At 34.2% G+C, this 13,368-nt stretch overlaps 1 protein-coding gene across 1 annotated transcript in view; it reads left to right on the top strand.

The window, feature by feature from the left end:
* The window catches only part of KAPP (kinase associated protein phosphatase), a 162,180-nt gene extending 154,541 nt beyond the window's left edge, over positions 1-7,639 (top strand). Inside the window, exons 9-12 of the mRNA XM_089831382.1 lie at positions 6,300-6,415; positions 6,518-6,647; positions 6,750-6,804; positions 7,059-7,639. Coding sequence (XP_089687508.1) covers positions 6,300-6,415; positions 6,518-6,647; positions 6,750-6,804; positions 7,059-7,256 — 499 coding nt within the window. The 3' untranslated portion in view covers positions 7,257-7,639. The remainder of the gene's footprint in view (positions 1-6,299; positions 6,416-6,517; positions 6,648-6,749; positions 6,805-7,058) is intronic.
* The last annotated feature ends 5,729 nt before the right edge of the window (positions 7,640-13,368 follow it).

Here is a 13,368-nt window from a genome sequence, read left to right as displayed (position 1 = left end):
TGAATTCTAGCATTTTCTAACTTATCATTCCAATTCTGCAACTTCGCTTTCTTTGTATGTTCATAATTTTCATGTAATTTCTCTAACCTAGTCCGAATATCGTATGCAAGATCACGACCTTTTACCTCAATGAATTCAACATCTTATAGTGCACTAATAAGCGCTTCCCTTGTAATCATGATCATAGTTGGCATAATCGCCAAATAATCGGCGAGTTTTTACTAATCGCCGAGTTTTTGGGACTGGCGAGTTTTTCTCAAATTTAATCGCAAGAAAAAATTGTCGAATTTTTGTGAAAAATCGCCGACTAATCGCCGAGTTTTTGCAAAAAATCGGCGAGTTTTTCAGAAAAACTCTTTTTTTAATTTTTTTTTTTTAAATTTATAAATTTAATTTTTTTTTGTTAAAAACAAAAGGCAAAAAGCCTATATATATTATGTAAGATAGAGAGTTACAATATGCTAGTAGAGCTAGGAAGAGGAAAATGCGATTGTAATGATGTTTTTACTTCTAGTTTGATACAAATTATTTACTATTATGCTTCCCGCCATCAGCATTCAGCATGAGAATGTGATTTTGTACCCACTATGCATTTATATATATCTAAACTCCTGCTTCTTTCTTTTGTGTTCTCTATAGTGAAATCATTAGATGCATCTTCTCATTGAAATTTGCAAAATAATTTATTTTGAATTAAATTTTAGCAATTTTTTTAGGTTCCCGAGTTTTCCCGAGTTTTTTTTAAAAATGGCCGAGTTTTTCCTGATTAAACTTTTGGGGGGCTTGGCGAGTTTTTGGATTTGGCGAGTTTTCCAACTATGATCATGATACACTCGAAAATCTTCTTTTCAGCATCAGTGCTCAAAGATAGTTTGCTCCCTGCCTTAACCTGTACTTGTGTCTTTGTAATCAACTAGAAGTCAATTCCCATGCAGATCAAGTGTGTTCACATCTTATCCTTCCAACTTTAGTAGTTCTCACTATCAAACTTCAGGTTTTCCTTTCTTTAAGCCATAGATCTCCTCAAGTTGCTAAACATTTTTCTCAAAGAGGATCTGATGCTTTGATACTAATTGTTAAGAAGTAAAGTCCACCTTGATCAGAGGGAAAATCCCGATGGGATGGTACCCACAAGATACTGTACTAATTTACATGATAGTGTGATTGTGTTAGGAGCCAATTAGAGTGCATTCAATACAACAGTCCTTGTTAGAGGACACATCCATATTAGGAGGTTTTGAACCCTTGTTACAAGGTTCTAACCCTGTTATAAGTTGATAAAGAAACAAATACACCCATTGCCTAAATGCTCCAGCAACTATGAAGATCAAACTTCAGGATAGCATATCCAAAACAGTGAATTGACTGATGTACAACTCACATGCTAAAAAAATTCCTTTGAAGGTCACCTCAATCAACCAACTCAATCTCTGCCCTGCTCTGATCATCCAGCATTCAAGCTCACATCATGTGACCACATTCATTACATACATGATATGTGATGATTTCCAACCAAGGATAAAACATCCTTCCTTTATACCCTAACAAATAGTTAATTAGGTTGGCTTGTTAAAGCTTCTCCAATGTAAAAATAATCACATAGGACCCTGCTAAGACACACACACCTTCATAAATCACTAAATATATTACATTAAGATTCCCAAATGTTAGAAGACAATTATTACATTTCCAATAATATACAATATGTTTCGTCAACACGGTCGGCTGCCAATAAAACATACTGCACATTTCACAATAGCAATCTTTTCAGAATAATTTTAAGCCTTGCTATCACAAACATAGCTGCACGAACAAGTCTTCTACCAAGAACCAAGCTTGCTGACATTAATTCCACCTTGCCAATAAAATACAACAAATATGCTACCAACTATGTTTGGAATTATTTTCTGTACACTGGTCTACTACCAATCTTCACCAAATATACTGTAACGCATCCAGAGCTCAACATAAGATCCAACGAACGTAGATATGGTATCTAGACATCCTTCTGCACTAATATATGCTCGAATAGCTTTACCTGTTATATGCTAACTTCGCTATGCCAATAATCTCCATACGATATACAAAATCTTTGTTCGTCATGGTCACATAATCATATGTTGTCATCAATGGAAAAACCTTGTTGGAAATCTAATTGAAAAGCTCATTGTTGAAAATCAAGGAGGAAGATTGTTGTTGAAAGAATGTTTTCAATCATTATTTTGTCATTGATGTCAAATCCGCTATTTGTAGGAATGATATTTGCTTATAAGATCCAAGTACTATCACTTAGTGGATTGATGAAGAGGATTTGATCAACAAGATGTAACAAGAGCACCTAAGGGAAAGGTTGAGTTATGATGTTGTAATGAAGTGCAAGGATTAGTTAAGACAATGGTTAAATGATTTATTGATGACATACTCAAGGATACAGAGGTTGGTCACACTTAGAAACATTGGAGGACAAAGTTGTAACAAGGTAAAATGCAAAGCTTAAACTAAGATCATTAGTGGGTGCCGAGCAAGTTAGTTGAAGTCGAGCAAAATTCTCAGTAGAAGCCGAGTAATAGAAAATTCTAGTGTGTGCCAAGTGATCTTCATGTGCCGAGTGAAGATCAGGTGCCGAGCATTAGAAAATTTTCAGTTGGTAATGAGCGATCTTTAGGTGCCGAGCATCAGGAAAATCACAGTTGATGCCGAGTAACACAGTATGTGTTGAGCATTAGTATTTCAATAGTGCCAAGCTGCTGCATTATTTCAAATGATGATTCGCCAAATCTGAGCCGACATAGTGGCTACATTGAATTTTGTGAACGAGTTGGAAGATAAGGATGATGAGTTGGTGGCACAAAATCCTATGTAAACAGTTTTTGAGCGAATTCTAAAGGATTATTCAAGAAGTTTTTAGAGGAAATAGAATATGGGTTAGATGCAATGAATCCTACCTAATCCATGCGAATTAAAATTAAAGAATGGAAGAATCGAGCGGGAAAGGTACTCCAAGACTTCTATTTAAGAAGTCATAGACCAAGAAGCAAAGAGCTGTTGATACTGTTGCTGTTGAAGAGCCAAATCTGCGAAGTAGTTTAAAGAGTGTGAAAGGGGGAGACATCCAGGAGAAGGAAGAGCACAGAGGCTTTGCTTCTACGAGTGGTCATGAAGAGATGATTGCATTGGTACATTGAGCATGGAGACTCGAGGAGACTAAGCTTGAAAGGAGGTCAAGCTATCAAGATTTGCAGAGATTGAAGGCCAGGCAAGGGTATGAGCTGAGAAGAGATCTGAGATCTGCAAGATAAGTTGTATGTTGTATTCAGGTCAAGATTTTCTAATACTCTCTAACAATTGTATTAGATCTAAAAATCCTATGAACTTAGGTTGGTTTTATAGCCATTTGTAAATCTTTTAATAGGGTGGCATTCCAAGTGAATGTTCTAAAGTCCTCTAATCAAGCCCACTTATAACAGGGTGGTTAAATCCTCTAACAAGGTCACATTTGACAGTGTGCTGTAAGCCTTTAATAGGGCAGGCCTTTCACAGGGCATCACTTCAGAAGAGTGAGAATTGAGCAGCATGTTACTGGTGGTTTTTCCCAAATTGGGTTTCCACGTAAATCATTGTGTCATGCGTTGATTTCTTATGTGTTATGCTTGCATGTTGATTTACAGTAACTTGTTGATTATAAAAGTTAAATCTTGGATGAATGAATGGTTGAATGGGCTCACTACACTTGGTGAAAAGTTTGAATAGGACATCTGGACCTTGAATAACTAATTCAACCCCGCCACCCACCGCCCCCCCCACCCCCCGCCCCTCAGTTATTCTAAAGCAATTCTAACGAACCTGTCATCAATACAGCACATAAACGATACATCCAACTGCCAACCAAACTTCTATTTCTAACAGAGATTTCAAAGGTACACTTGCAGATATATTCTTTCGGATTATATACATATAGCAGAACATTTGTATTTATCTAGAAATTATATTCCTATTATTTCTGGTTAAATTCAGTTTGCAGTGAAAAAATCAGAATTTTCTTGGTTTATCGGAGTCTTGGTTCATTCACTTCTGTAAAAAGAAATCACAAAGCTTAATTATTTGTAGTTCGTGTAAGTTGTGAGTTGGTGCTCTAAGTCATTGGTGAGTGGATGCTCAAGTCATTGGTATGTTGTACTGGATGATATCATGGGTTGGTGCCCTAAACATTGTAATCAAAATTATTCATGAGGTTGGATTAGGACAGGAGATACTAATAGCGTTTCTTGCTGTGGCTTTTCCCATCCTGGATTTCCACGTCATATCGTTGTGCATTATCTTTCATCGTGTGGTGTTCCCTTTCAGTTTTCAGTTTGGTGCCTTCTTTACACATTCAGTTTAAGCACAACTCATCAAATTTAATTTAGTAAATCTGTGTTCTACAGATTGTGGTTTTTCAAGAATCTTTTAATGTGTATGTCAATACAATAAATGAGTCTATAATGTATATTATTATTTTTATACAGTCATACCCATTGCTGCCCTAAAAATGACCTAAAAATCCTTTCCCCGAAATGCACCGCCCTGTCTCCACCTTCAAATGTCTTGGAAACTTGTTGGAACATTGGTTAACTCCTTTAGTTTTCGGTGCAACAATGTTTTTGGACCTTTTCTTTTTATTCTAGTCTATGCTTTCCTATGTCAGATGCTTTATTAGTTCGTCATTCTTTTTATCTTGTTTGAAGTGCTCAGAGTTATTGGCTGTTTGTCTTGTGCCCTGAGTTGCACTTTGCCATCCCCATGCTCTTTTTTCCAGTCAACTGCTCATGCAAACAATTCAAGGCTTTTCTTCTTTTTTTATCGTTTCATTATTGACTATGTCTACCTCTCTCATGACATTGATTTTCCAGGTCCTGGGTTTCTGTATCTCTTACTCTGGCCATCAGAATGTGCCAGTAAATTTTATCATGCAGTTCAAGGCATAATAAAAGATCGGCCGACTCTGAGATGTCATCATTTGGTAAATTTTAGAACATGTCACTTTGCAATGTGGACCTGCACATGTTTTACCAAAAGCATTGACTTTTCAAAATAATTTCAGTGTTAATACTTGTACTGAGCATCTTTAAATGCCACATTGATATTATTCTTTAAGATTCTTGCCCATTTCTCTCGTAAGACCATCTGTTTGCTCATGAGTACTTCTTGTATCTTGCCATGCACTTAACTTGCGTCTGTGCATTTCAGCCAGCTTGCCAAGGATTCCTTATCTTTTCCCCAACAAGTACCATCTGTTGTTACCTTGCAATTGCCAATGACCTCTATCACTATGGCTTTTGTTATTAGTGGCTCTCCCAAACTCCTTGCTAGTTGTTTCTGACACCTTTATCACGTGTTCAAAGGTGGTTCATAGAGTTTAATTTTGAAATTTTCATTTATCAATCATTCATATGGTCCCATATTGTTGTGGGTACAACAGTCACTCTTTGTATTCAAACTTCGTTGACGTTCTTATTAAATGGCATATTCTGGACTTATTTCTGACTTATAAAATGAAAGGTGGGACTTTAGAGTTTGTAGTACCTGAAAGATGAGGAGGTGATGTTGACAGCATCCTTGTATCACCTGAGCCAGAGGCAAAATGGATAAGATATAGTAGCAAGTAATTCTTCACATGATACCTCTATCCTAGTGACCATTGACGAAACATCCTTACCATTGGGTTGCCCTCTTTTTATTCATGTTATTGTTAAAGTAATCATCGTTATTATCCTCATATTCTTGGTCCTTTCACATGTCATCAATATCATTTATTGTTTCATGGGAAAAAATCCCTTTAAAATTACCATCACTAACCCTAATCATCATCATTCTCAGAGGTTTTCATGTGATTACTCTTCCTATGCATCTGAAGCATGAAACATTTGGTTATGTATGCATTTTATTTGTTGGAAATTATATTGTGATCATAGATGCCTGACCCTAAAATTGTACAAATATGCAGGAATTGGGGGAAACTATAAAGTACACATAGATCTCTGAGTAGAAGCTATGAGAAATTTGTTCGACTTTTTTGTATCTAGTTTGTCATTATTTTCTTTTGTGAGGATTGTAGGTGCTCTCTTCTATCATTTGCTTCCACTTAACATCACATCAATTTTATAAGCGAGATAGATTTTGAGGGTTGCCTCATGTGTTTTATGATAGTTGATGTTTTTCTTTGAACTATACTATATTTTGAATAAGATTGTTACTTTCGTAAATGTTGAAAGATACTCAAGGTGGAAGTCTTAAGAGAACATGTTACATTATTTTGGCAGCATAGAAGAAAACCACATTTCCATGACAGAAGATCACAGACTGAGTAGTCTGTCCGAAAAGACCCGTATGTTGGAAATTGGCAAGCAGCTACGTGATGGGGAAACTCGCCTGTGGGGTATTGCTTGGGTTTTATTTGTCAATTATTTGTAATTTTGGTTTGGGATGTACAAACTTAATTTCATTTCCTTCAAATGATTTAGTAGTTTTTATGCATCAGGAATGAATATAGCTCGTGTCCTCGGGGACAAATTTTTTAAAGAGCAAGACATTCGTTTCTCAGCTGAACCATATATAAGTGAAGTTTTGAGAATTACACGTAAAAGTAAAGCCCTAGCTGTCATGGCCAGGTGGGTCAACCGTATATTGCACTTCAAAGATTCGGGAACGAGTTTTTTTTTTTGGAGTATTTCTTCTAATATGTAATAGAACTAAATTTTATATTCATGTAGTGATGGCCTCTGGGATGTTTTGAGTACCAGAAGTGCGCTGCAAATGGCTCTTGAGGTAACTTGATCTGGTCACAAGAAACTAATAGAAGAGATTTTAAAGTGGTTATAATATGATCAGACTTTGTGCACTATTATAGAAAAAATACCAAATCTTTAATTGTAGTAAGAATTGAAGGAAGCTTTGTTGGATGAGAAAGGCATTACAACGAGAACAAACATAATACCATGGGCACAGATAAGCCTGTTTGTTGGAAGGAAACTTATTTCGTGTCTTTTATCTGTTAACGAGTCGGTTGTGGTTATATGCAGGTCCGTGAAGAATTTTTTTCAAGTGAAGGGCCTAATATCTCTTGTGCTAAAGGAATAGCTAACACGATTGTGAAAGAGGCACAGCGATTGCGGACAAAAGATAATACAACTGTTATTGTTTTGGATTTTGGAGCTGGAAATGAATCTTGTGATGTTTTGGACTGCGATCAAATTGAGACCATTAGCATGTATAATTGATATATATAATTCTTGAAAATTACAGCACAGTTGTAAATCTATTTTTAATAGATTAATTTTTGAAGATCCTTGCAAGAGAACATCTCTCCTCTCTCTTTTGCAAACCGTCGTTACTTAATCTCCAGTTGAGTATTTTGTGTTGGTTTCCATTTTGTGGACGAATGATTTTGAGTCTTTGAGATCGAATAAATGCAGAAAGAGGAGATTGGCGACAAACTGATCAAACGACAAACCAAAACTCTCATGTTAGTTAATAATTTGGTTATATCTAGCATGCTAGAAGCAATGAGTGTTTCACAGCTTCAAAAATAGGACAACTTGTGTAATTTTTCATCATCTAAGAGAGGATAAATAAACATGACCGAGACTTTCTAAAATAAGAACGAGCAATCAATTTGTATGTAGCAAACTCTACTGTTGATTACAATTTGACCCTCCAAATTAAATTTTGAGTAATTTACTGAGTTGAAATATTAGAAACATACTGATTAGTATTGGCCAGTAGGCTTTTATGAGGAGCTTTGCTCCCCGCAAAAAGCCTTCTTTGGCCGGGAATTGGTCAGTCTGGTTGTCTGGCTGCTCTTTCCACGATGGTTTATGGGGCCGCATAAGCAGCTTATACAATTTAAAGAAATTTCTCAACGCAACTGATAGGCCATTCCAAGAATGCATAACGATCAATTTATAGAAGAGCACGGGGTATGCTATTTCGTATAGGACTAGGCTCCTGATCAATAACTTACTTTTTATTTATTAATTATTTACTCTTTATTTTTTTATAATATGCAGTCCTAAAAATTGATTTTTTAGTCCATTTTAATCTTAATTATTTTTTGAAAGAGCATGGCACTTTGCTGATTAATTATTAATTATTTCTACTTGGTTGAAATTAACTATTGAAGTTGACTTTGGTTATATTGGACTTGTACTTCGGGAAATTATTTATTTGATTATTATGTGACAAGATTGTAAATGGTTTTAACTAGGAAATTTTTTAAAATCTAAATTTATTAAAATAAATTGATTATAATTTTTTTTTTTAAGAATAAGAGTTTATACTATATCTTGAACAAGTGCAGTAGGTAATAGCCTACAACACAACGATAAATTATGAGCTTCTTAATTGAGAGGTCTTGGGTTCGAATCTACTCAAGCTTAACTAATAATTGAAATAATTAATCACAACAAATAATAATAATTAACCTTGGCTTCGGCCTCTTATTGATCCAAAAAAAACTTGAACAAGTGTAGTAATGTTGAATATGTGCGCAGCTAGATGTTAAACATATGAAGTAATGTATGTAACAACTTGTCATGAGGTAATGTATGCGACAACTTGAAGTATAATTAATATAAAGAAGAGATTTTTGACTTGATAAATAAGTTGAAATTTAAAGTACACTTGATTTCTTGGGCATTTCAAAAGTAATTTACTAATGTTGAAAATCCATAGAAGTTATGTATCTCTTTAGGATCATTCATGTAATTGTAAAATAGATTGTGCATATCAAAATTAGGCTAATAGATATGATTTATACTAATTTTTAAATGTTTAATTTTGGTTCACATGAAGATTGTTGATTCAATTAATCTTCACATAAAAATATGGTTTGTGGTCACTAGCCATTGTAGATAACAAATAGTTAGATTTTTTATGGAAACAAACTTAGAAGATAGAGTATAAGTATTCTAGAAGCACCTTCAACAACAATCACATAATGTGCTCAACCATCAATTAATAGATCAAATAGTGCATTTTTGAAACAGCATTATGAGGCACATAAGTCTACTAGAATAAATGTTGAATGAACCTATAACCACCATGATATGCTAGTTACACACAATTACATATTTCTTCACACTAATTGAAACAAATACAAGATGTCTTGACCTTCACATTTAGTACCACAATGTTCAAGAGAATGTTTTACAGATAACGTGATTCAAAACTTGCAAGTAACATCCATATACGCAAAAAATCATTATTAAAAATCTATTGTGAAAAATGATTATTTGTATATATATCAGTCACAATATTAAGATTCTACTCATGATCATGGGTTTTTGTTGCTTTTAAGTGCACCAACTACGAGAACCAACAATTTAAACAACAAAAATGAAATGGAAATTATAAATATTTCTTTGACAAATATGTTTTTGCTTAGAACCCTCATGGTCAAGTCTAAAAACAAATAGGACATATCATGCTCTTACAAAAGATTGATTCTTGCTTAACACTACTAAAATAAAGAGTTCTTTGGTTTGTTAAAAAGTTCAACCACTTAACTATTTGGTGATTTGGTTTGCTATAAAAAGATCATAATGACATTTTGTTGTACAAAATAGTGTGCAATTGTTTAACACCCTGCAAGCGAACCCAAAAAGATGAGACAATATGTTACTAAATTAAGTGATTTTTTTAAAAATTGATTTTGCTTGCTTTGTTTACCTAACTCTAGATGCAAGAGTCCTAATAGGTTCCCTGACGATGTTTGTTAGCGACATTACTTAGTTTCCAATTCATTGGTTATGTTTATACATACAATCTAAATAACAAGTAACTTCTTGTTTGTAAGATGCTAAAATCATCATTTTCTTATTTTCCCTTAAACATTACAATTTCATTTTTTAACTTCTATATCCATTAATCTTATTGTAATAGTTTAGGGTAAGAACAACCACTTTCTAACTTAGATCTCAAGTAAAACTTAGTCATTTTTCATTATGATAAATCACATACTCATCTTTATAGGAGTTAGAGAAGAAACCAAACAACTAGCTAATCTTCCCTGTTTATTTCACTTATTAATTCCAAGTGATAACTATAACTTCAACTCATAACAAGTAATCACTTTAACCATTTCCATTTAGAAGCTAAGGTTCGAGATCTTGTAGATCAAATGCATTTACTACCTCTTTAACTTTTATTAATCTATTTTAATCACATTAAGTAGATTTAAGTCATGTTTACCAACCATATTCCATTTGTTGATTACTTGTATTCTACCATTCATTATATAACAACTTATTTTGGTATAGCACAAGGCACTTTATACATCACAACATACTGTTATTACCATAATTCAAATCATAAATATATCATTCAATTCATGATGCATATACATATGTTCTCAAGATCCCTTTCAGGAGTTCACATTACAAACATTGCATAGATTTATTCCAATAGTAATGCAACATTATGACTTAAAGATTCAAGAGATATTGTTCAACAACCACTCAACAAGGATCCATACAGAATCATCCATGAAACATGAACAATACTTCGAAAATATTCTACCACCTAACCACATGAAACCATAAATGGTCCACTCCCTTGAGCTAGGAGATAAGACTATGATCCACATAGGTTTCTAAGGCAATTAAAGGCTAGGGTTCACCCTTCCCAAAACAACCAATGGATGTGTGAGCACATTTTCACAACATGAGGCAAAGCAAGAGTGACAATTTAGACCATGACTAGGTGAGTGTCATCGTACATTCCTATAGTATTGGGATTGTTTGCCTGAGCGAAACACCAGCTTGCACTCAGGCCTTCTACAAGATGTCCTTGCCTTGAGTACTCCCCAAGGAGCCGTACAAACAAAATATCCATTTATTTTGATTACTATTATTCCCAAAGCCCCATAATCCATTCATTTTGTTAATGTTTTCCTCTTGATTACAAACATCACATGTAGAGCCAACCTTCTATGGGCACTGGTCTATAATGCATAAGATCCTCCAATGGCCAATTTTGGGTCCCAATACTTCTGATGAGCCACTCACCTAGGGCATCTAATCCTACTCACAATATAACTAGCATATACATGTTCAGAGAACATTTCTAGGGTCCCATACCCCTAAGTCAACCCTCAAACCCTAACTTACCATATATGCATTATAATGCAAAAAATATATAACAATCATAAAGCACAAAGGTCATAAGCATATGTTCTACATGCATTTTGGATGTTAAATACACTTATTATACAACACATAACAATTTGACATGCCTCTGGTGTCTTTAAACAATAATTGGAAACATGAAAAACTTAAGTGGAATGTCAAACTAGTTAAAAAAACCCTAAAATTGTGCATATGTTTAGTATTGCCACACATATGCTTAGTATTATTGCACATCCATGCAATATTGTTGTGCATTTATGCATTATTGTTGCACATTTGTGCATTATTGTTGAGTTTGTGCAGTATTGTTGCACTTTTGCACAGTTTACTAGAACTTTGCATTTATGCAAATTTTTTCCAATAGTTGTGATAGACTGATAAATGCAACATAAGCTACACATCTGTTATGCTTTTCTATGCATCCATTCTTTGTTTCTGCTCATCCATACTAGATTGTGTAAAAAATAAAATGGTTTGATCTAGTTTGAAGCCCAGGCCAGATATGGACACGATAGGGCATCCATTTTATTTCTTGGATTGAATTCTTGTTAGGAAACCCTATCCTATTCGTCTCCTCCTTGGGTTTCAAACCTCATTAGTTTAAGGACTCTTTGTAATTAACATCATGACATGTTGCAATAATACAAAACATAGATATAGGAGCGTTAGATATAGTCTAGATTGCAAACATGTAAAAATAATAAACAGAAAACAAACAAAACCTTTATTTAGATACATCTATAATTTTCCTTTAATGATTTTAAAGTCTATTTGTAGGTTTAAGAGAAATGAGTGTGAGGAGCCTACTTGTAATTAGAGCAGATTGCTAGTTTCCTTAGATGCCCACAAATTCAAGCACCTCCTGAAAGCCTTCCCTCTTTCTTCCTTACTTCTTCCTAGTTGCTTTCCAAGCATTCAAAAAAATTTCCACTCTTTTGGGATCTCTTGGTAGGCTAATTTTTTTATGGAAATAATCTTAGATTCTTACATCTCACATTTTAATTCCTCCAACCCCCATGGCTTATGGGAATGATAAAATTTATAGGCAACCTTATGGTTGCAATAGTTGCTAACCATGCAACCATAAGGTTTGATTTAATAAATAATTGTATTTATTAAATCAAACAACTTTCATTACACACACACACACACACACACACACACACACACACACACACACACACACACACACACACACACACACATGCACGCACGCACGCACGCACACACACGCACGCACGCGCACACACACACACACACACGCACACACACACGCGCACACACACACACACACACGCACGCACGCACACACACGCACACACACACACACACGCACACACACACACACACACACACACACACACACACACACACACACACACACACACACACACACACACACACACACACACAGAGGTTCATTTTTTAATATGATATTCCAAGGGCCTTGGTTTTAAGGTATACAAATAACCCTATGGCCAAAAACATTCCCTTAGCTCAAGGGTTCAAATCTCTTAACTAGTTTCTCACATTTCATATTAACTAATTATGTTATTATACCATCTCTAAAACTAAGTTTTCTTATTCCTAACGCTAAGGTGTACTAGTGGCATGTTGGTGGCTTACTAGCTTGACTATCAGGAGGCCTAAGGTTCAAGTTTCTAGGAGGTAGGATAATTTTCCATTAAATATAATATTTTAATTATTATTATTTATTTTCTATTGTACTCATTTTATTATTTATTTTAGTACTTAACACATTGTTTTTATCATAAGAACATATAATGCAATTAACTAATTATGACAATCATAATAATTTATTTATTTATTTGGGAATATATGTGTGCATACATACATACATACATACATACATACATACATACATACATACATACATACATACATACATACATACATACATACATACATACATACATACATACATACATACATACATACATACATACATACATACATACATATATATATATATATATATATATATATATATATATATATATATATATAACATCAAGGTAGGAAATTACACATTTACAATTATTAAAATCATAACAAATGAACATATATAACTCACATGAAAATATAAACATCAAGAACATGAACATATACTTCCAAACACTATCATCCATTGATCAAACCATCAAATGAAATGATGAAACATAATCCTTGGAACTAGGTGATTGAC

Source organism: Cupressus sempervirens, chromosome 5, assembly GCF_028749045.1.
Source record: "Cupressus sempervirens isolate cs-2001-9-10 chromosome 5, ASM2874904v1, whole genome shotgun sequence".
Classification (NCBI taxonomy): Eukaryota; Viridiplantae; Streptophyta; class Pinopsida; order Cupressales; family Cupressaceae; genus Cupressus; species Cupressus sempervirens.
The sequence above is the reverse complement of the archived record's forward strand: the minus strand, read 5'-3'. Positions and strand labels throughout refer to the sequence as shown.